The sequence below is a fragment of the Phalaenopsis equestris genome, unplaced genomic scaffold, assembly GCF_001263595.1.
Source record: "Phalaenopsis equestris unplaced genomic scaffold, ASM126359v1 Scaffold000209, whole genome shotgun sequence".
Classification (NCBI taxonomy): domain Eukaryota; kingdom Viridiplantae; phylum Streptophyta; class Magnoliopsida; order Asparagales; family Orchidaceae; genus Phalaenopsis; species Phalaenopsis equestris.
In genome coordinates, this window is record NW_018164651.1 from 61,688 (window position 1) to 86,692 (window position 25,005).

At 37.4% G+C, this 25,005-nt stretch overlaps 1 protein-coding gene across 1 annotated transcript in view; it reads right to left on the bottom strand.

The window, feature by feature from the left end:
* The window catches only part of LOC110023067 (MAP3K epsilon protein kinase 1-like), a 98,312-nt gene that overhangs the window by 35,330 nt on the left and 37,977 nt on the right, over positions 1 to 25,005 (bottom strand). The window contains exons 10-11 of the mRNA XM_020722287.1: positions 24,328 to 24,399; positions 24,105 to 24,211 (exon numbers count right to left, since the gene is read on the bottom strand). Coding sequence (XP_020577946.1) covers positions 24,105 to 24,211; positions 24,328 to 24,399 — 179 coding nt within the window. The remainder of the gene's footprint in view (positions 1 to 24,104; positions 24,212 to 24,327; positions 24,400 to 25,005) is intronic.

Below are 25,005 nucleotides of genomic sequence, written 5' to 3' on the forward strand. Positions count from 1 at the left end.
CAGGAATGTCGTTGGAGGTTGGATCAACAGTCGCGGTGAAGGCCAGAGAGCTGGGGGTTGCTGTGGGAGAAATAGGACAGCAGCTAGGAAGCTTCGCTAGCACTTTCGGAGGGTGGCAACAACCGGGTAAGTACTGGCAGCAATGGAAAACGCCGAGACAGCAAGGTAGCTGCTGTAGGGGTTCCGGCGAGCTGCTGGGAAGGGCCGGAAAGCAAGTTGAAGGGGTTGCGGTGGCTGGACTGGAGCAGGAAGGTGATGGGCAGCGGAAGGGAAGGAGCGGCAGTGACTGAAATGATAGAACGGCAACAGGAAAAAGGATGTATGATAAGATTAATGCCTCCTCGGGGTTAAGCTACAACCGGACACCGCTCAGACCCTTGGAGACGATCATCACTTTGGACAATGGACAGTCGGAGCACTGACTTGACGTCGGATACAACCCTCAGGGGGGAAAACACTCAGACAAAACTGAATTCAGATTTCATAAAAATAGCCCCTAACTCGAAGCACAACCTCTCCTATTTATAAAAATACATAGCCTATTTTAGGAAATACTAAAATAAAAAGGAGAATAAATTCTGATTTCATATTTGAGGAAAGGATTTAAATTAGGAAGAAGAATAAAAATCATATTTCAGTTTTTAGGAAAGGTTTTAAATTAGAAAGGAGAACAACAATCAAATTTCAGTTTTAGAAAAGGTTTTAAATTAGGAAGGAGAATAAAAATCAAATTTCAATTTTATGAAACTTTTTAAATTAGAAATGGTCTAGAAAGGAAAGTAAGAAAAGAATGAAAGGAGGTTAAAAGGAAAGGAGGGGAAGAGGAAGGAGGAAAAGCCCCGTGTCACAACATGGGAATGACAATGTCCAGAGAAGGAATATCCTTGCTTCGGACCTATTGGAGGACGCTGGCAATATTTACCCAGCATCGCAGATTTATTATTATTATTTTAATTCAATTATTGTGCACAATACGACATGTAACAAGAAATTTCCAGTTGGGTTTTGAATGTCAAGTCATTTGTTTTAGGTTTTATTTTACTTCATTTTATTTGAATTTCAAGTCAGTTGTTATTTATTAAGTACAATCAAACTCAAGAATAGAAGAATTCTGTTCTAACTATTGCGAGTCCAGTTATACAAACCAAGAACTTCCAAATTCCACCCACAGAAGAAAATTTTTCCCAAAGCATCCACTGGAACATAAATTTCATTTTTCACAACGATGGATAAACAGAGCCATAATTTTGCTATCATAAGAGTCATCTGTGGAAATTCTGAAAGAAAGCCCTGCCACGGCCACACCTCCTCAACTACTACTACTCAGCAATCTGAGTGCTCCAATTTAATTGATGACATGATGGAAATCCAACTCAGCAATCCATTGATATTCTCTGTCTTATATGACTCATGATGAACAAAGAATAAATTAATTCCTGTGCTGGAATTACATAGATTATTCCTTGATCATAGACTGATAATTATGTATATTATTTCGACTATCAATATGTATTTTGTATTCATTATGAAACAAGACAAATTATATTCTAATTCTTTTCTTTTATTTTTATCAGCATTTTTTTAACAAAAAGGGAAGCTTTTAGAAAACAAAGAAATAGTTCTCCAAAACGTACAAAGGAATAACTTGTCAATGCAAAAGACACTTGTGACGGCCTGAACTCTCACCCATCAAAGTATTGTCCACTTTAGCCTAATGGCATCACGGTTCTGCCCCGTTGGTGCAACTTCCCAAGACTTCACCCATTTTAGAGTGCTCCGGCACAAGCACACTTAACTTTAGAGTTTCTATCGAAATTCCACTTTTACACTAAAAAGTGTCTTGATGTTTAAGAGTTCAGCTTCATTCTACATAAAAGGTTTCACAATCTTTCCTACTTAAACGCTTGAAATCTTTGTCAGTTTTCTATGCCTGAAATCCTCCACAAGGCAAATAAGACTCTAAGGGTTTCTTATGCAGATTCAGAAGATGGCTCCCATCATGTAGCATTTTGTCCCAACCAAGTTTCAAGTTCTATGATGCAGATGTCAAGCGTTGTGCATTTTGTTCTGCATGCACTTATGCAGACAGCCTAGACATTAAACGAGGAACTGCCCTAATTCTGCCTGAGATCCTCATTAAATGCTAGCTCAGAAAAAGATTCAACTTAGAAAAATTTTCAAGAGAAATCTACTTTCATAAGTGGTGGCAAAGGATTACGAAATCTGGCAAAGTGACTCATAAGAAGCAACCAAGGCAGAACATTCAACTAAAAGTGTATTTCCTAACTCATCGAGAACCTGAAGAACATGTTGCTACTGATGTTGAAGCTAATAAATTTTGAATGATTTTTCATTGAGGTGCCATGTTATTTTTCTGGTGTTGAGTGGATTTATGTACTTTGATTCAAAGGTTGGGTTTAGTTAATGTTATTATGTTTTAGATGTTTGGTGATTGTTCAGTTAAATTATATTACTTCAAATGTTGGATTTATCAAATCTATTTTTTGTTAACACTTAATAAGAATTAAACTTTCCTAAATATTTATGGATAGCTATGTTTAATCTACATTACAAATAGCTTTTGTGAATTTCATAAATTTTGAGGACCAAATTTTCATAAAAAAAATTGTAATACCTGAAAAATAAATAAATAAATAATTTCTTGGATATGTCAGTTCGAACAAAACGTCTTGGCGATTACTTCTTAAGAGACGAACATCTCATTTCAAACCACTTAAATCAGACGAAGGAATCAGAGAAAAAATGGAGAGAGTAGAAACTGGAGAAGGAGAGGTCGCGTACTTGTCTTACTGGAGTTTTAACGACGTTGTGGTAGCCATTGGGTTTGTCTGCGTACGTCGGTGTAGTGGTGCGAAGCCGAAGGAATGTTGTGTGCCAGTTAAAATTAGTTATAAGTCAGCGAATACTCACACTTCAAAACTACAGCAATACAAGTAAAAAGAACAATGTGTATGCCAGTTAAAATTATTTATAAAACAATAATTAACATGCTATTCAAAAAGTCTACATCAACATCATATCAAAATCATTTCATATTTATACAACATTCACAAAAGCACCGTCTAAAATTTTGTATCACTTATGGTATTTCAATATCAATATCATTTTTCATTTACGTGCATAGATACCTTAGTGTTGCCCTACTAGTACCATCAAATGGTGACTTCATCATAATCAATCATGCATATACAAACATCTAATAAAAATATAACTTTCAAATTAAAAAAAATATTCATTTCTCATTTGCATAGCAATTAAATCATTCAATAATGATATGCACATACCATTCCTTCAATATGAACAAAGTTCGCTATAATTCAAAATCATGAATTTACCAGATAACTAACGAAAGTATTAATTAATGCATGCAGTCTAGAAGAAACAACATACCACCATAGTAGAAAAACATGAGTACTCACCATAATAATAAAAGTTTTGTTTGCTCGTCTTATTTCATTCAAATTATCACCTATAAATATAAAATATTCAATTATCGGTTAATTGTAATTTAATTATCAATTCTTGTTGTATTGAACTATTTAATATTTAAATATTTTAAACTTTAAATTTAATTATTGTAATAAAAATTAAAATTAAATAATATTAATTTATACAAAATATATTTAAAATTAAAATTCTAACATTTCTTAAGTATGTGAATCAAGTTCACTTAAGTTTTAACATTTACATAATAAACTCATATATACAGTATATATAATATTTACTTAAATAAATAACATACCCATATTCATGCTCGAGAACCATACACGAGCCCTGTTTTCTCCATCGAGTACGATGATCCTTCCTCAGGCTGCGGCTCGCTCAATTTGAACACTCAATATCTCTTCCTCATGCGACCCAAACAAGCCTCTTAGCCTACAACGCCGCTCTCTTCTCTTTCCTTTTCTGCTCAAATGCTCGGGATCTAGCTTCATCGCGCGCATAAGGTTCTCCTGCAGTCGCCTCCATCTCCTCTGCTTGACATTTTCTGCTCCTCCTCTAGGCTCAATATAGACGTCGTCACCAAACATCGAAGTCGTCCCTGTTCTCCTTGTTGACCTCATTTTTGTGAGGTCTTTCTTTCTTCTTCCTAGAGCCTAGGATCTAGCTCTAGCAGTTTCATATTGACTATCTTAGAAAATCAGCATTGAAACCTGCCCCTTAGAAATTTCAAAACACTTCCTATTTTCCTGTGATGTCTAGCATTTATAGTCTCAAAGCCATCGTCTTATGGACGAGCGGTTAAGGGCTATTGTGTGGAACTCAGGGAGAAGTTCCCAATAGGACCTCAAGCCCTAGGAAAATCTCCTCACGACTTTGTCGTCACACGCACACACCAAATGCACAAAATTCACTAAGTTACACAAGTTAGGACTTCAATTGAGCCTAAGGATGGGTGAAAATGCAAACTTCTTCAAACGACCTCCGATAACAAATTGGACCGCGCCAACACGTTCGGGACACCAATTTTAGTAAAACAGGACACTCATATTGTCATGTTTCCGACACGAGAAAATTTGCGCGCAAATCAATAAATTCGTCAAAACGACTTCCGGTGACACACCTCCGATCTCACATATTTTTAAATCAAAATGTTACTTTCAAAAATCATATTCATATCAAAACTATTTTCATAATTTCATATATTTTTCAAAACCAAAATTAAAACGACCGACAAATTATGACAACTCCGCTGAGGAATGGTTCCTCTCTCCATCTTTAATCAAACGGTTATGTTTTCATACATCGGTGTGTCCATGTCCCTCATGGGTCAGACTACCATTCTTCTGTTGACTTATTGAGTTCATTTCTTCCTTGAGTCAGTACAATCAACTCCTCCTGGATTCCAGGGTCGTCTACTTAACCATTTTTAAGCAGAAAGGTTCAGGAATCCCTAAAGTTTAGTAGGCTGGACCCCTAATAGGTGTGGTGTGTCGAGGTCGGAGTGGGTCCAATGATTTCCTATTTTTGGGTTAGCTCCTACGCCTCATAATCGCTTCACTTCTCTTCTAAAATCTGCTTGTTCTTCTTTTAAGTCACATCAAATTCCTTTTCAACTTTTCTCGACAATGTTGAAATTTCAAAACTCGATATTAAAACAAAACATGAGAAAAGAAAATTTTTCACGAAAACAACACAAATCAAAATCACAAAACTTCAAAGAAATACCCAGTTCACTAGATAATTGTGCTAATTTTAGCTTCTATGTTGAGCTTGCAAGGCCTTGAACGGTTCTTACACTCAACACTCTACAATTGACAGGGTAATGGCGTTATCAAGCTTAACTTTCCTGTTCAACGTACCCACTGATAAGAATGCCCGTCACATTGCTTCCACGATTCAGTTTGGGTCCGGACTTGAAGGATTTGAAGTACTGCTTGGAAAAGAACCTCATGTGATAACAAAAATGACTGCATCAAATGTTCAGGAACCGTCCTCCAGGTTCGACTTGAATGGTGATCGTGATTTTCCTTCCCTTGAGAAGGTGAAAATCAGTTCCACCTTCGCTGCACCAGTTATTCTGTTAGCAAAAGGGAAAGGAATTCTGTATGAAAATGATTCAGTAAATGATCTTGCCCCTCCAAACTATGCATTTGAAATTGGCTCTTCTTCCAAGCCTGCGCCACTGACACGTTCCCAAAGAAGGAACCGCAGGAGGAGGGAGTTGAGGGCTCAGAAAGCGCAAACAACCAAGCTAGCTTCAGCAGAGGCAACTTCTTTACTGGAAGCTGAGCCAATGGATACCTCACCTCACCTCAAGGGGAGCAAGGTTTCATCCTCTGTCTGCTACCAATGGAGTAGAAAGTATTCGTAAAATTGCTGCCAGATTGTCTTCACCACCTCGTCACCAAGGAGAAAAGAGAAAAAAGTCTGAAACACTCGCCCGGATTTCTCATGTTTTCGAAAGAATGGCACGAAAAGATAATTGCTTAGTGCCTGAAATTCTAAGAAGAACGGGATGTGTTGTTTCTGCATCAACGAAAAACAGGATATATAAGGAATATGAATCCACTCGACAAGTTCATAGGCCAGTCGAGAAGCATAAAGAGGAGCCACCACGAATTTCTGTCAAACTCCGACTGGGAGATCGAATAATTACCGATGTCTCTACTTCTAGATTCAATGCTACAAAACAAAAATCAGATAAAATACGATCAGGATCAAGATCATCGCCCTTAGTGCTTATTGTTGCATCTGATCTGCGCCCTAGGGGAGCCACTTCCCTTCGCCATATTGATGTCATCAACGAGACACCTCGTCTCCGGACATCAGTACTTCAAGGGAAGGTTTGGAGACCTAACGGCGCTACTCAGGTGCCATCAGCAAGTGCAAGAAGCTCACACCCCAGGGAAGAGCCCAAGTTCAAGATGGGAGTTGTCACACCAGAATCTAACACAAGTACAAAAGTCCGCTAGGGTCCACCAGTTGATCTTAAAGTTATTAAAGGAAACTCAATTGAAGGAACACTGGAGAAACTTAGACTTGATATTGCAGAGCTCTCGAAGGAGCAACAAAAGAATGATGAAAATGAAGATTTGAGTCTGATGGATAGTATGGAAGAAGAATACGCAGATATTTTCGTTGTTGAAACCCAAAACTCTTTACCATAGCGCGATGCTCTGCAGCCTACAGAGGCGAGCACCCATGATGAATTGCGAAGGGAAATTCAAATACGAGATGAGCAAATGGCTGAGATGGCGAAAAAGTTGGAGGAAACGATGGCTGCCGGCGCAACACTGCAAAGTCAGCCACAATCTTCATTAACTATTTCCCCATAAGTGAATCGAGCAGAGGTTGTGTCTGTTTCAGAAGAAAGAAATGACCCCAGCCTTCTAGCAGAAATAATCCACCAGAAAAGGAACCAGTTCAAATTCTAGTACCAGAAAAGAACATCCAGCAAATAGTGGAAGTACAAGTACAGAAGGCTTTAGCTCAGTCCAAAGGAGGATCATCAGTTTTAAGGGGAAGGTCATACCCAGAGGAGTTCGATTTGATTCAATTTCCAAAGGGATTTGTGTCGTCAACCTTCAAAATATACGATGGAGTTGAAAACCCTCGTCAACATGTTGCACACTTCCAGGCAAGTTGCTGCAACGCGGGGGTAGTGAAGCATGCTCTGCCGACAGTTTGTGAATAGTCTTTCAGGGGTTGTTTTTGATTGGTACGCTGAATTGCCTAATGGCTCAATTAAGACTTTCGCAGAACTAGAAGACTTATTTATCAAGAGGTTTGCTGGAGCTCAGCATCATATCACCATTGGTGATCTTGTGGTCGAGCGACAAAAGCCAAATGAGACTCTAGTTTCTGCGTTGGAGAAATTTAAGCATGAAGTGCGAGCCACAGTTACAAGAAGAACATGCAATTGGAATTTTGTTCAAGAGCATACATAGTTCGATAGCCTTCATGCTTAAAGGATTTACTATTAAAACATTTGAAAAATTATTAAGCAAAGCCGCAAGTCTGCAAAAGGATGTTAAGCAGTTCGGATTCCCAGAGAAAACTAAGAAATCAAAGCAAATGAAGACATTTAAAAAGAAGACTGGGACAGTGTCAACGGTAGATAGGGGTAAGCAGCTGATTCGGCAGAATTACCAACGTTCGCAACATGATCAACGTGTCCAGCCTACTCCATAAAATAGTCAATATTATGGTCAGCGACAATTTCAGCAAAGATCCTATAAAACGAACATGGGACAGGCTCCATCCTTGATAGATAGAATGACAGGGTCTACTCTTTCAAGGATGAGGTCGTGTCCAAGATATTCTGAAATTTAGTAAAAAGAGTCGAGTTTATATTGTCAGAACCTAAGAAGCAAGATGAAGTTGACAAAAAGTATCATCCCACGTATTGCACTTATCACGATGATTGGACATACCATTGAAAACTGTTTCAGCTTCAAAAGTTGGCTGGAAAGGAATTATAAGAATGGAAACATAACAATCCCGAAGGAATATCTGAGAAAACCTGAAAAAGGGTCCATAAATATGATCTCGGTCGATCCGATTGATCCCTACACAACGAATGATGAATGGAGTGTAGTATGGACAAAGTCTTCTAAGAAAATATTAAATCAGATTCAAACTGTGTCCACACAAACCTCCATTCAGATTCCAAAGCCTGCAGAGCCAAAATTGTCAGTCACATCAGAAAAAAAGGAAAAAAAGAAAGAAATCGTCAAAGAAGAAAAGATCGACATCGCAAAGAATAACGTGGGAGCTGCACGATTTCGATTGGTTGTCTCGGATGCAGGGAAGAAATTCCTCGAACCGATAACCTTATATGATTATCTTTTTACTCCTTCGGAAGTTTGCAATGAAAAGATAGTTGATTTTGGCTACGTTTTTACTGTTTCTAGTGATGACGTAACTAACATTCAATTTAATTCGAATTTTGATCCTAATGATGATCCTCAAATCATACGAAGTCCTAAAGAACTCGTCAACATGGCTAATGAAGAGACTAACAATACATGCTACGATAGTGCAGGAAGTGAAACACCCTCCTTCGAATTCGGAGGAAGTCCAACAACAATTGAATTGGAAGCTTCAAATTGAGAGACATTTTTGGAATAATGGGTAGTTGTGGCAAAAGAGAAACCACCAGATCCAATTCAAGAAACGCAAGAAATAACAGAAGTTTATTTAAGAAGAGGAAAATTATTACCCCCAGTAACGGATCCGGGAGTGAAAGAAAAACAAATACTTACCCATAATGAGACAACTCCGCAGTAGAAGAATTACATGCTCAAGAAGAAGTTGGAAGTACGAGTAATAAAGTGGAATACAACGTTCTGGCCCATCTTAGGAAGTTGTCAGTCAAACTAAGCATTTACGATGCTCTGATCCCGTCAAAGGAGATGAGAGAGACATTAATCAAGGCTCTACTTGATCCAGATATTTGCTTAGCTCATTTGACCAGCGACTCCTTGGATGAGGCTTGTTCGTTAAAAGAACAACCCAGTGTGACTTTCACAGATGAAGATTTATTGCTTGAAACTGCCGACCATAACCGACCATTGTATATTTCAGTTAATATTAGAAGATTCACGCTCTCAAGGGTGTTAGTGGATCCAGAAGCGTCAATAAACATAATGAATCTACGAATTTTAGCCTATTTAGATATTGACATCCGTAAGCTCTCCACCGATAAAATGACGCTGAGAGGATTCAACCAGAAGGGAGAGAGAGTTATTGGATCCATAACACTATCTATGAGAATTGGTAATCTGGTAACACCGCGAAGTTCCATATCATTGATTCAGAAACTTCTTTCAATGTCCTGTTGGGTCGACCTTGGAATCATGAATATAAGATGGTCCCTTCGTCATTGCACCAGCTCATAAAGTATTTTGAAGAAGGACAAAAGCGGTGCATAAAAGGGGACTTGCAGCCATTTTCAGCGCATGAGATCGGAATTCATGAAGATGCTGCTTACTACGCTCCCGTAAAGAAGACAGTTTTCTCTATAAATGTCGTGCCAAATAAAGGTGAAGAACTAAAAATACTAGAAGAGCCGAATAGTTGGGTTCTTCCACCATTTCTCCAAAACAAGAAGATGAAAACTCTTTTAGTCATCGCATCCGAGATCAAGGCCGGGGACGAGGACGAGGACGAGGAAAAGTTGGGAGGGTTATTGAAGAATGGAATCCGACTATCAATATTGAGTTGGAAGAAAGTTCAGAAGAAGAAGAGACCGAAAAGAATGCAATGGTGATACGCCAGAAGATGCCACGTTTGAGATTTATTTGGAAAAATAAGATGAAAAAGATGAATATAAGCCAATGTATGATAGAATTAACCACTACGTGCAGACCATGACTTTAACACCTATTAATTCTCATAAAATTGAGGGTTTGGAGGTCAAGGAAGTGCGTGGTGGAGGATTAAAACCAATAAAGTTCTATCGTGGTTATTCTACTTCTGATCCTAAAACTGATGTAAATTTGAAAGATCTTTCAAATGAATTAATGGAATTACCTTTTGATTACTACTCTCCGTGTGTTAAAGAGCTTGCTCAACGTGGTTTAGTACCAAAAATTGTCAAAAGACAGGTTGCAACTCTTCGAGGAATTATGGGAAACTAAAAATCGAGATTCTAAATCAAAAGAAGACCTTGGTTTCGGCACGGTAGGGCCGGTCAGTGATACATAATTTTGCTTGGTTGGTACTAATAATCCCAATGAATGTTGCTTTGAAGAAGAAGATGATCCTGAGGAATCTAGAATAGAAGATGCCCCTCCAGAATTTGAAGAAGAAATTAAGTTGACTGTTGATGAATTAAGAGAAATAAAACTAGGTTCAGAGGAAGATCCTAGACCTACCTTCATAAGTTCTTTGCTCAGTGATGAAGAATCCACAGATCTAATTAAGTTGTTGGCAGAATTCAAGGATTGTTTTGCTTGAAGCTATGATGAGATGTCAGGTCTAGCACCAAAGTTTGCAATTCATAAACTCGGAATATACCCCTTTATGGCTCCAGTAAAACAAGCTTCAGGAGGATACGCCTTGAAATTGAGCAGCAGGTCACCGCTGAGGTTAAGAAATTAATAGAAGCTAACTTTGTACGAGAAGAACAATATTCAACATGATTAACCAATATAGTGTCAATCAGAAAGAAAAATGGTCAAATCCGTATCTGCGTAGATTTCAAAGACTTAAATAAAGTATGCCCAAATGATGAGTTCTCGTTACCAATTCCAGAGCTAATGGTAGACATTGCATCATCACATGCAATTTTCTCATTTATGGATAGATCATCCGGATATAATCAAATCAAGATGGCACCGGAAGATGCAACATTTACAGCTTTCAGAACTCCAATTGGGATTTACTGTTATACTGTAATGTCATTCAGATTGAAGAACGTCAGAGCAACTTACCAGCGAGCCATGACGAGATTTTTTGACGACCTCATTCACAATCAAGTTGAATGATATGTAGAAGATTTGGTCATTAAAAGTAAACAAAAGAATGATCATTTGTATGATTTGAGGATTGTCTTCGAGCGATTGCGACGATTTAATCTCAAGATGAATCCCCTAAAGTGCGTTTTTTGTGTCATTTCTGGGAAATTCCTTGGATTTGTTGTCCGTCATCGGGGGATCGAAATCGACCCATAAAAGATTAAAACGATATTCCAAATGTCACCCCATACGAGTTTAAAGCAGTTACGATCTTTTCAAAGAAAATTGGCATATTTAAGACGTTTTATTTCTAATATGTCAGGAAGGTGTAAACCATTTTCGGCACAAGTAAAAAAAGACGCTAAATATGTCTGGGATGATAAGTGTCAAAGGGGTTTTAAAGAAATTAAGCAATATAATGACGCCACCTGTGTTGGCAGCCCCGATTTCGGGTAGACCTTTGATACTTTATACTGCGACTTTGGACGACTCTCTTGGTGCCCAGTTAGCACAGGTTAATGATGAAGGTAAAGAAAATGTCCTCTACTACCTGAGTCGTCTGATTCCGACGAAAGTAAAGTATTCACCCATCGAGAAGCATTGTCTAGCTTCAATCTTCGCCACTCAAAAGCTTAGGTATTACATGCTTGTTCATCAAATCCACCTGATTTCAAGGGTTAATCCATTGCAATACTTAATGACTTGGCCAACACTATCTGGAAGGTTAGCAAGATGTCCAATAATTCTGTTGCAATTCGACATAACCTTTGTACCTCTTTGCGTCGTTAATGGACAAATTTTAGCAGATTTTCTCGCAGCGCACCCGTTGCCAGCCGATTCACCTCTCAACGATGATTTACCAGACGAGCAAATATGAGTATACAACCTGTCAATTCTCAAAGTTCGAAAATTTGCTTTGATGGAGCTTTGTCATCGCAAAGGGATAAAGATTCAGGGACAGTGATACCAGACAAAGCAGAAGTTGGCCGGATATTCATAACACCAGATCGAGGGTTGCTCAGATACTCCTACCATTTGACAGAGCCTTGTACGAATAATGAGGTCGAATATGAGGCTTTAATCACCGGATTGGAGTTAGCAATTTCAATGGGAATAGCGGACATCGAGATATTTGGTGATTCACAACTCATTATCTAGCAAGTGGTCGGGTAATACAAGATTCTTAAGCCAAAATTGGAATAGTGATTTAATTATACAATGAAATTGTTGAAGCAAATCCTCAATGTAACAATATACCAGATACCAAGAAGAGATAACGCTCATGCAGACGCTTTAGCAAAACTCGCGAAAGAGTTAGCATGCCCACCAGAAAATTCAATTGATATCACTGTGAAAGGACGACAAATATTTTCTAAAATCGACATGGATATTCTACAGAAGCTTGAAGTGGAAGAGACAGTGGCTGCAGTTGCAGAAGATGCTAATGATTGTCGTGGGCCGTTCATCAAACATTTGAAGTCCGGGAGATTGCCAGAAGATAAGTAAATGGCTCATCAGATCAAGAAGAGAGCATTGTCATACGCCTTAGTGGACGATGTTTTATATAGATCCCTCAATCAAAACTGGTTGAGGTGCCTAAGCAGTCTGGAAGCGCAAAAGATCGTCAAGGAGGTACATGCAGGACAGTCTGGTGTTCATCAGTCAGGCCCGAAAATGAAAATGAAAATCAAATAAATGGGTTACTTGTCAGATAAAAGATTGTCATACTAGCCTACGATGATCACAGACTGCATGAAAGTTGTCAGAAGTTGCCACCAGTGTCAAATACACGGAGCAGTCTTGCATCAACCTCCGAATGTGCTACACCCTACAGTTGCGTCATGGTCATTCGAGTGTTGGGGCACATATATAGTGGGTCTGATAGACCCTCCGTCGTCAAAAGGGCACCGTTTTATTCTCGCTGCAATAGATTATTTCTCAAAATGAGCAAAAGCAGTACCGTTAAGAGAAGTCACAGCGCATCACGTTCTTCAATTTTTCAAGACTCACAGTGTACCACTTCGGTGTTCCACGAAGGGTAATCTCGGATAATGGTTCTAGCATTCAAAAGTACAAAAATAAAAAATTTTGTCAAGCGGCACGGAATAGATTTGAGATATTCTACCATCTACTACCCTAGAGCAAATGGATTGGCAGAAGTTTTTAACAAAACTCTCGTGCAGATTCTGAAAAAGACATTGAATGAAAATAAAAGAAGATGGCATGAGCAGTTATTAGAAGCTTTATGAGCATACAGGACGACTGTCAGAACTCCAACTCAGACCACGTCATATGCACTTGTGTACGGGTCCGAGGCCGTCCTTCCCTTAGAAGTTCAATTACCTTCTCTCAGAATTGCAGTAGCCAACAAAATTACAACAGAGGAAAATGCTAGACTCCCATTGGAAGAGTTGGAAGCCCTCAAGGAAGACCGTCTGGCAGCACAGTAGAATTTGGAACTCTACCAAGCCAGAATGATTTATGCCCACGATAAACCGGTCCGCCCTAAAATGTTCAATATTGGTGATTTAGTCATGGTTCTCAGGAGGCATATTCTTACACACCATAAGATAGGGGAAAAATTTGAACCAACTTGGGAAAGACCGTACGTGGTTGAAAAGATTAATCTGGAGGGTCATACCAGTTAGTAGATTGTCAGGGCGAAAAACCTATGTTCCCAATTAATGGAAGCTACTTGAAAAAGTATTACGCATCGTGACGTTTCAGGGGGACCCAGTGGCAGGTCCTATGATACGCCAATGCGATAACTTTTAGTGACTGAATCCAAGAACATTGTCATGAAATTAACAAAACGAAATAAATTCCTATAAATAATAATAGTTTTCTTTGTTTTTCTCAAATTTAAAGATGTCATAAATAAGAATAAAACATGAACAACCTAAAGAAAAATCACATATCTAAATAATAATTAGTCATTGTTTCTGTTCATTTGATTATCAACGTGTTGACATTTCTCCCGTCTTTTGCAGAGAAATGTCGAACGGAAGACTGATTTTCTCTTTTAAGAATGACATAAATCTCGCATTAAATAAGGAAGAGGTGGCACAGGGAGCCATCATTGATTTCGACTTGGACTTTGAGCAAGTCAAGTTGGAATATGAGGAGCCTATGCTAAGTGTGGTCAGCTCAAAAAAAGTGGAAGGTATAAAGCTAGTACTCAGATTTAAAGTAAGAAAAGTGACACCACTGAAAAGAAAAGAAAGCATGAAAATGGAGAAGAAGCTTGGGGAAATGATGATCCGTCGGGAAGAGTTTGGCAGATGCGGTCGATAATTTTAACAGCAGAAGGAGAGCTCATCAGTGCTCCAGTGAATCAAACTCCAACAAACCTGCCGAGAAAAGTACAGTTGACCTGCTCCCAACGCAGGATTGTCAGTCGAAAAAAACGCAGAACACTCGAACAATTAGTAAAAGACAAGCTGATGAGGCAACTTCGAAGCATGTTCTAGTTTCTCAAAATAAAGGGAAATGCCTGTGCAAATAATCGAGGATGTTCCCCTTCAAGCTGCAGCAGAAAAGCAAGTTCAACCAAGTCCAGCTATGGAGACTATTTTGCCAGAATATTCCCTGGCTGGTTTTCATGAAGCATATGTGGAATATGATGCTCCTCGGGAGGAGTGTCATAATCCCGACGATTCAAAGAAGGTAAGAGCATCCAGATGTAGAGCCATACATCCCGCAGTACGTTCAACCCAAGATATTGCAAATAATTTCTGAAGAGGAACTGACAATGTTCCAGAAAATACGAAAGCAGAATTTTGAATATTTTGAAAAAATACGATGTAGATATGTCAACATATTGGAAGGATTAGAGTTGCATACAGACGTCTTTTCCGAAAATGAATAAAAGAGGATGGTAAAATACATTTTTGATCTCAGGGAAAGAAGCCGAGAAGGCCTGTTGAGGAAAAAGACTTATTCGCAGCCCCGAAAGTGGATGAAGGGCAAGGGCAGGATCACGATCTAATATGGATCAATATGGATGTTGCTATAATTATGCGCATGACAAAGAAGGGAATCCCCCAGGGATTTTTTGACATGATAAAGTAGATCCATTACCACCGCTTATGAAAAGAATGATAAAAAGGATCGTAGAATGACGTGTTTTACCAGCAGATAGTGTATCAAACAGCTGTATAATCAATATTTATGAAGAAGGAGATTATATACCACCCCACATTGATAATCACGATTTCGTGAGGCCCTTCTGTACCGTCTCTCGTCAGCGAATGAAATATAATGTTCGGGAAAGAGATACGGGTGGTTGGTCCAGTTGAATTTCGTGGATTAGTGGAGATTCCTCTTCCTGTTGACTCAGTCCTGGTTCTCAAAGGAACGGAGCAGATTTGGTGAAGCATTGTGTGTCAGGAGTTCCGCAAAGAAGAATATCAATTACTTTCAGAAAAATGGATCACAATAAAGTGTCGTTTGGATATCAGCCTGATCCAAAGCTTGAAGGAATTCGACTCTTAGAATTATGAGACAAACACGCCTCTAAGCGTATGTGAGGGGGACTTTTGTTCTGGAACAAACCTTTGGAGGAAGGGCAGGTGTTTACATAATTCCAAGAGGTCAGAATAATGGGTATGGCGTTAAAAAGTCTACATTTTGTTTCAATCAAGACCATTCTACAATTGGATTGTATCTCAATGTATCAAATTTTGGAGAATCAATGAAATCTACTTTTACCATATCATGTGATTGGTTTAAGGCTGTCAAATTAGAAGTTAATTCAGTCCTGCAATGAACAGGGAACGATGCAAAATAAAATAAAGAAAACCTCTAAAATAAATAAATTTGAATAAAGAATATATATATATATATATATAAATTATAATAAGTTAACATGATATTGAAATCCCTTTTTGACATAAACCCCTTGTTGGTGGCCCCTTTCTGGCGTAAACCCCTTGTTGGTGGCCCTTTTCCGGCGTAAACCCCTTGTTGACGGCCCTTTTCTGGCGCGTAAACCCCTTGTTGGTGGCTCTTTTCTGGCATAAACCCCTCGTTGGTGGCATTTTTTCTGGCGTAAATCCCTTATTGGTGGCTCATTTTCCGGCATAAACCCCCTGTTGGTGGCCCTTTTCAGGCGTAACCCTTGTTAGCGGCCCCTTTCTGGCGTAAATACCTTGTTGGTGGCACTTTATTGGCATAAATCCCATGTTGGTGGACCCATACTTCTTTTCTTAAAAAACGAATCTCTTCAAACAAGTGACGTTGGCAAAACAATCGAACATTGCAATCATGTGGCGAAACAATCAGCACACCACACCTATTGGAGGTCCATTTGTTGACCTCATTTTGTGAGGTCTTTCCTTCTTTTTCCTAGAGCCTAGGATCTAGCTCTAGGAGTTTCTTATTGACTATCTTAGAAAATCAGCATTGAAACCTGGTCCCTTAAAAATTCAAAAATACTTCTTATTTTCCTGTGATGTCTAGCATTTATGGTCTCAAAACCATCGTCTTATGGACGAGCGGTTAAGGGCTATTGTGTGGAGACTCAGGGAGAAATTCCCAATAGAACCTCAAGCCCTAAAAAAGCTCCTCACAACTTTATCATCACACACACACCAAATGCACAAAATTCACTAAGTTACATAAGTTAGTACTTCAATTGAGTCTAAGAATGGGTGAAAATGCAAACTTCTCCAAACGACCTCCGATGACAAATTGGACTGCGCCAACACGTCTGGGACACCAATTTTAGTAGAAAGGACACCAATTTTAGTAGAAAAAGACACTCATATTGTCATGTTTCCGACATGAGAAAATTTGCACGCAAATCAACGAATTCGTCAAAACGACTTTCGGTGGCAAAACGGATCGCAACAGCGCGTCTAGAAAGTCAGAATTACCCAAAATAGACACTAATTTTGTTATGTTTTGACGCACGACTAAAAAGTACGAATTAAATTTTATTTTTTAAGAAATATTAAATTATTTTTATATTTTATCACTTATATTATTAAAATTATAACCCTAATCCCAATTTTACCATTTCACTCGCACGCCTAAACCTTCGTTCAAGCCATCTTAGGGCTCGATCTTGTGGCTCGTCCCGCTCCCTCTCGCCCGTGCCCTAGCTTCCACGGTGGACCCACGCGGCATTTCTCTACTGCCGATTACGCTCAATGCTCGTCTCTTCGAGCTCCGCTCGACCGAGTGATCTGCCAACTACGAAGTTCCACCTGGTCGGCCCTTCTCCTTCTCTAGGCTTTTACTTCTTCTTTATTGTGACGTTTCAATCCTTGTTGTTCTATTCGGCAGTGAGGTGGTGGTAGATGACTGTTTCCCCCTCTCTTCTCTATCTATAAAAGAGTTTCATAAAACTTTGTTTTAGGTTGTTAAAAATTTTTGGAGAGAAAGGAGAGATTGTGTTTTGCTGTGGGAGGCTTTTAGGGAAGAAAACTCTTCTAAAATTTTCTCAAAATCTAGTTTTCGTGCGCTTGGGGTGTGGAGCGTTCGTGGAGAGCTGTTTACTTGGCCGAAAATCCTCTCTAAGCTATATTTTCCTGGTGCTTATGGCGTGGAGCATTTCTGGTTGCCGTTTCTTGAAATCTTTAAAAGAAATATTTCTCTTGGAGTGGTTTTTCCTGGAGTTATCTTTCAATTTTATTTTAAATAAGCTGAAAATAAGTATTCTTCTCCTTTTCTCTATTCTATTTTAGCAAAGACTGCATGTTGAGGCATCTCTATCCTCTTGCGAAAGTTAATGGAGGAATGGCTTAGTTTATTTTGAAGTCGAGATATTGATACATGCTGGAAATTATTTTTTTCATAAGTTGGAAAATCATGTTTGGGACTCATTTCTTGCTCTTCTTGCTACCCCTTGTTAGAATACATGCTCGAAATTATTTTTATAAGTTGGAAAATCATGTTTTGGACTCATTTATTGCTTCTCTTGCTGCCCCTTGTTAGAATACATGCTGAAAAATATTTTTTATGAACTGAAAAATTTGTTGGCCTTAAGGATGTATGCACACTTATATGTTTCCTATTACTTGTTACTATTTGAAACATATTATAAATACATATTTTAAAATATGAGATTTCAATAGAGTTGATTTTGATAGCTCTGTTTTGGCCCATTTGTTGGGCTCGGGTTTGGTTCTTTTGGGATTGGATTTTTGCTGAAAAAATATTCTCTGATTTTCTATTCTTGTTGAGATCGGTTTTTTGATCTTTTGGAATGAGTAAATGCTGGAAATTGTTGTGACCTATTGCTGAGATTCAGTTTTGCCCTTATGCTGGGCTCAGTTTTGCCTCTCTACTGGGTTCGGTTCTCCCCTGTGTTGGGTGGGTTTTGCCCTGTGCTGGGTTGGTTTTGCCCTTTCTGCTGAGTTAGGTTTTCCCTTGTGTTGGGCTCTGTTTGCCCCTTCTTTGGGCTCGGTTTTGGTTCTTCTGAAATACATAAATGCTGGAAATATTTTCTTTGTTTGTTCTCCCATCTGGTTGAGCTCGTTTTGTTCCTATGTTGGGCTTGGTTTGCCCCTGGACTGGGACTGGGACTGGGTTTTGCCCTATGCTGGGCTCGGCTTGGGCTCCTTTCTGGTGTTTTATGTTGGCTGGAATCCTTTATATGTTTGGACCATTTTCTGAGCTCGATTTACACTGAGCTCGATTTACACCTCGATTTACACTATGCTGGGCTCGGTTTGGGCTCCTTTCTGGTGTTTTATGTTGGCTGGAATACTTTATATGTTTGGACCTTTCTTTGAGCTTGGTTTACCACTTTAATGGGCTCGGTTTGAGCTTCTTTTGGTATTATATGATGGCTGAAATCTCTTACTGCTTAGGACTGTTCCTTGGATTTGGTTTAACACTTTTGTTGAGCATGGCTTGTTTGGAGCCTCCTCTTTAATGCTCCCCTTAAGATATGTTATTAGTAATCAAGTTTGTCATCCTAAAAGTCATGAATTTCAATATCTATCTCTATGCGGGAATATTTAGTTTGAGCATTGTTAGGAAGGTGGGTTCGGTCCTAGTGGTTTAAGATAGTTTGTCCATTCACTCTCTTATGTATGTCAAATACAATACAATGGTAGTATTTATGGTGGTTTCTTTTTATGGTGGTTTCTTTTTCCTGCTCCTGCTTTAGCCTTGAAAGTTACTTGGCGCTGCTACCTTTGGGGTGTTCTTTCTGACTCTTACCCGTGGATCTATGCTGCCTTTAGGGGTTTTCTTATTGGCCTATGCTGTGGTGGCTTTCCCTTTGCTCCCCTTTACCCGTGAGCCTTCCTGCAGCATTTCTTTGGTGTTGTGACATGGTTCATGCTTGTTTGTTTTTTTTCTTTTTGCTGCCTCCCTCCTCGCCTTACCCGTGAGTTGCTCTAAGCTGTTTGGTGGTGGCTTTTGCGATCATTTTTGTCCCTTTTATGGGCCTTACTCGAGAGCATATATTTGATTTCTTTTTTGTAATGTTGGATGTAGATCTCATTGTACACTTTTGATGAAGGATGGAAGTAAATTATTTTGGAAGATTAGAGAGTTATTTCTTCTATTGGTTAATGTTCCTTCTTTTGTGAAATATAAAGGGCTTGTACAAATTTCATTTGGAGGAAACATAAGGTCGATGCAAGTTGAATATATGAAGGGTTCGGAAATTCATAAAATTGTCATTTGGAAAGGATATTCTTCTTGAGTTGATCCATTTATGAAATGTGAGAAAATGATATCCTTCTAGGATTGATTCAAGGATCTTGGGCTCTCTTTTGAGGATTGTTTCACCCTTTTTGTCTTTCAATCTTTTGGATGAATCAATTCCTCCTCTCTCATCCCCATTTTTATTCTTTTTTTTTCTTGCTTCTTGGTTCGGTTTTCTGTGTTTATATCTGACACATAAGTGTTCATGTATAGTTTTTTGCTATGTGTGAAACCATCAAGCAAAGTCGCAAGTAGATCGGTTTTGTTTTGGGGCGTAGGGTGATTATGACAAAGGCACGTCAATGATAGAGCATAATGATATCTCATCCTACAACACCAGGACTTAATCCTGGGGCCTGATGAACTGTAGGATGAAAGTATCATTCACCACATAAAACTAGATGGAGACCTGCACCTTCTTAGGTTGTTGGTAGTCATATGTCCGATGACATGATCGACTTGTGGACAACTATACCTTTTAAAATTGATAAAATAAATTGATAATAACAAATACAATATTTATAAAAATATTTACATTTACAAAATTTAAAAAAAACAACTTTTCTTCTGTATACTTGAAATATGTGTATGCTAAAGCTTAAATTTTAAAATATGTTATATTTGGGTTGTCCACTTGTTGATTACCGATCATGGGCTAAGGAGTACCCTCCTAAGTTAGGTTCAGTAGGATATCCTTCTAATGGAGTGGCGGGTTTTATACATCCGGGTGACCGAGTAGCCTTCGACAACCCTCGAGTACAAATATATATATTTGAGCCTAAGCCCTAATCCGAGTGCTTGCGGTCCCTTCTATTCGGACTTTTTTGTATGTTTTTCTTGAAATTTTGGACAAAACACTCATAGTCTCTTTTCTCCGGGATTCTCCCGAGGTTTTGACAGTGTTATTTAAATTATTACTCATCAATTTTCTCAAATTTTCCATCGGGGATTATTTGTCAATTTTCTCGAATTTTCTAGACAATGTTTCTTTCGCTTATACAGTGAATACTAGTTAGCTTAAAGGAGCAGACCTCTTAAATACACATGTGTGATTTACATTACAACATTTTATAATATGCATGTTATACTGTTTTCCTAATCTGCTATAATGTCTTCTTAGTTTGTTGTACTTTTCTCCTAGCATGCTATACTGTTATTTCTCTTTACTGTACATTATATTTGTTCTTTTCTTTTATACTGCATGCTTTGTTACTTTGATGCACATTATACCTTAATTTAGGAGAATCTAATGGTTATATATAGGATTAATAACAGACCCGGAGGGGCTACGCCGAAGAGCTTGGAGCAAATAATGTGGCACGACGAGGACATTCAGAAGTGCAACTTAAGATTGATTAGCAACACTAAAACAATTTCACATCTCCTATCACTTTTTTAGTTTAAATAACAACCCAAAACATCACCTTTAGGCTTTTGCACAACCTTATTGTGCAATTATAAGTCATAACACCTTTATGATTCTGAGGTTATTGTACGGTACGGTGTAAATCCTCCTATCTTTTTAGGCTATTTGCATGATTAGATATTATGCGAGTATAAGTCCTAAATTTTAAATAAATTACAGGATTAAATATTAAATAAGATCATTTCAAAGACATAAAACTAAACAATAGGACAGTTGGGAAGTCACCGAGATTTTTCTTGGATCTGTGATATCCTCTACTTTTCATTCCTTTAAATTCATTAAAATAATCGTCCCTATTTTGAGCAACTCCCACTTGATCTTCCCATGTCCAATCTTGGAAACCTAAACTTTGAAATCTTGAACGCAAAACCACTGATCTTAATCGAGAGGTTTTCTTAAATGAACTCAATCATTTAAGATGTAATTAACTATAGGGGTTTGCCTCTATAGGGAACTTAGAACTCAGGTAAATTAAACTCTATCTAATTTTTATATTACGTAGGGGAACTTGTTGGTCTCATATAAAATATTTCGCAGACCAAACGGATATCACAAATTCTTTAGTTTAGGTGATTGAACCTACTACAAATGATATATTTATTCTACGGAATAAGTGTATTATTTGTGATACAGTGCTTAGTCAACCAAACTATTCAAAATGTGGACTCGTTTGGTCTCACCTATTTTTAAATCAAAATGTTACTTTCAAAAATCATATTCATATCAAAACTATGTTCATATTTTCATATATTTTTCAAAACCAAAATTAAAACGACCGACACTCCTCTGTGATAATCCTCCCTCTCTTCTTCTTCTTCGTTGGTAGACTAAGGCATGGGTTCCTTCACTGCTCCCACCTTCTTCGCTTCTCTTCGCACCGGACCGCAAGAAGCTCAACAGAACTCCTTCGCCTTCCCCTTTGACTCGACTCCCAAGTAAGTCGTCTATCATGATTTATAAGCGAACTTCACCTATTCAGCTTCCCGATCCTTTTGCTTCACCTCCCCCCTCTTTGGCTTCCCGACTCATTTCCTTTCTCATGACTCCTCGATTCTTCTCCTGAGGTGAATGAAACGGAATGTCACATGTAACCTTTAATTGCTATTAAAAAGTATATAAAAAATTATAGGCCGAAAAAATTTTTCAAATTTGGAGAAGAAAAAAATTTACGACATTAATATGGTAAGTGTTTAAGTCTTTTAAATTATATAATTTATTTTAATTAAATATGTTACGGGTTAATATTAAATTTTACAAACTAATAACAATGATTAATTTTAGCAAGCAATCAAATTAAAAGCTTGGGAGGGATTGAGATCGACTTTTGTGTAATAGAGGAAGAGGTTAAGTGAGAAATCATACATAGAAAAATATGTGGTTCTAAAAATAAGAAGACTTGACAAGAGTAAAGAAAGATTAGGGTTTTATTGCCAATGATATTTTATTTAATTTAATGTTCTTTAATATTAGTATTAATTTCAATGATTAAACTTAAATAAGAAGATTGAAATCTTAATTAAAATGATATAAAAAGAAAATCATTAATAATTAATAATTAATTAAAGCATAACTAAGTAATTTGATAAAATTTATAGCATGAAAATTTTTATATATTAAATACGTTAACTTGAAGGATGCAAAAAAGCTTTTAAGTTATAGTGATGTTTCTTGTTTTTAAATACATTCATGTTAACAATTTTTATTTATTATTTACTATGTTTTATATCAATGAAATTAAACTCCTAGAAATACGTCAAATTCTCACATGACCTTAAATTCTTGTAGAGAGATATCTAGTATATTATTACACGATCTTTAGAAGTATGTATGTTAAAAGTCCTACATAAATCTATTGCATAATAGTTTATTTACGAAATTATTAGATTATTGCACGTCATTTTGATTCCAATAAAAATGCATTTATTCATTAGTAGATGAATGGAAGCGTCTCATAACAAAATAATACATCCTAATGAAAATAGTGTGTGTGTGTGCACTCGCCCATGTGTGTGTGTGCGCGTGCGCGTGCGTGTTAAGAGGATTTCACTTCATTATGGTATTGGATGAGACGTCAATATACCCACGCACGTAGATGTCTTCTTGCCATTTCAGACAATTGTGAAACTTAGACCACTAACTGCTATGCCGACTGTAGAGTATCGACCAAGAATGAGTAGGCATCCTCCCGCCTCATACAATTTGATATTTAGATCATTAATCGTTGTGCCGAATCGATCAGGGCGGGATTGCATATTTCCATCTCAAACAATCGTGTAATTTAGATCATGATCCGCTGCGTCGATGGGATAATATCAGTCGGGGGTAAGTTAGATTATGTTTTGACAGTGCTCATAAGATGGATGTGAAAGTTAAAGAGTATAAAATAAAAGTAAAATTAACTACTAAACTTGAAAAGTAAGGATAAAGTTAATATATATCGAAGTTTAAGTTATTTTCATTGAGTAAATGTTATGGACACGTACAGAAGATTATCATAAGATTTTTATAGTGAATATGAAAGACTAACACGCATATTACTTTCTTTTCCTTGAATTACTGTAGTCTATAAGTGTGATTGCTACAGTTGATTATCCTAGACAACTATTATGTTGTTTCAATAATTTTTTTCAGACTTTATGTTTATGAATAAAATGAATAATAAAAGAGCTAACGTGTACAGGTGGCAAGATCAACATCTAGAAAGAAAACTTTTATTGTTAATTAAAGTATTTTAGTTTTCATTAATATTTGGATATTAAATTATTAATGACAGAAAAAGAATAATTGAAAACTTAATTTCACCATCCGACCGTCTATTCCCTCCTAAATTAATTCAAAGCCCCGTACTAGATCAAGACAGCATATATATTGGATCCAAAGAGCTATTAGTGGAGAAAAATGAGAAAACATTGCACATTAAGTCAATATGTTGAACGAGAAGTGGCATATGAAAAGAAAATGCTAGATAATCAAACAATAAGAACAAAATTTGAAAAAGAACATCTTGTATATGATATAGTTAATTAATGAGATAGAATACTTCTAGTTATCAGTTTATACTAATGAAATTGATGATTTGTATAACTTACCTTATAGAGCCACCTATTTGACGGAGAGAGGACTGTGGAACACGTCTCGAGCTCTGAATCCATGGATGCTGAAGCAAAGATCTTGCATCTGGTCTTTGCATTGCATCCTAAAATATTATTGCCAGTAAGCATAGTGACTTGATAGACCCCGACGTAGTGCAGAATTGGCGCTTCTTGATAACAAAGGGGAAAATTAATTTATTAAATTTCTAATTTTTCTCACCTTTTTGAAGCATTGGCGAAGAAAATCAGTAAGGTCAGCAGATAAGCCCTCAGGTATAGGAGGATGGGGATCCTAAGAATAACAAAGTATTATTACTAGTTAGAAAATATTTTAGCAGAAAGAGAGAGAGCTCTATCAGTAAAAAAAATTTATTCAAAGAAACTAAACAAGAAATTAATGACAGCAACAAATGATTTATGGAAGATGCTTACATACTGTACACTGCCTTATAACAACTGCTAAACATTTTGGCAGCCTTGTGAGTAGTCGTGCATTTTTAAATATCAAGCCTCACTACCAAAATCCAAAATCAACCTAAGCTATCCTCCTCTTTACGAGCTAACTTAGGCAGTTAGACTACTTTTGACGTCAAATATAACCAAGCAAGATAAATGTTCAAATCCTTTAAAAATGTTGCTGAACTAATGCTTTCAAAGTGAAATGTGCAAAGCAAAGCAAAGCGCAATAGCATAATTTCGGTAAAAAGAGTGGTGGTATACTTAACTGAATTTGTTCCAATCATAGTTACTTGTACCAAAATTTAAATAAACTTTATTATATTCTATCAATCTTAAGCGCATAAATAAAAAGTTACATTATTATGCAAAATTAAGTAAAATAATGATAATATTAAGACAATTTATTAGATAATACTGAGGATATATATATATATATATA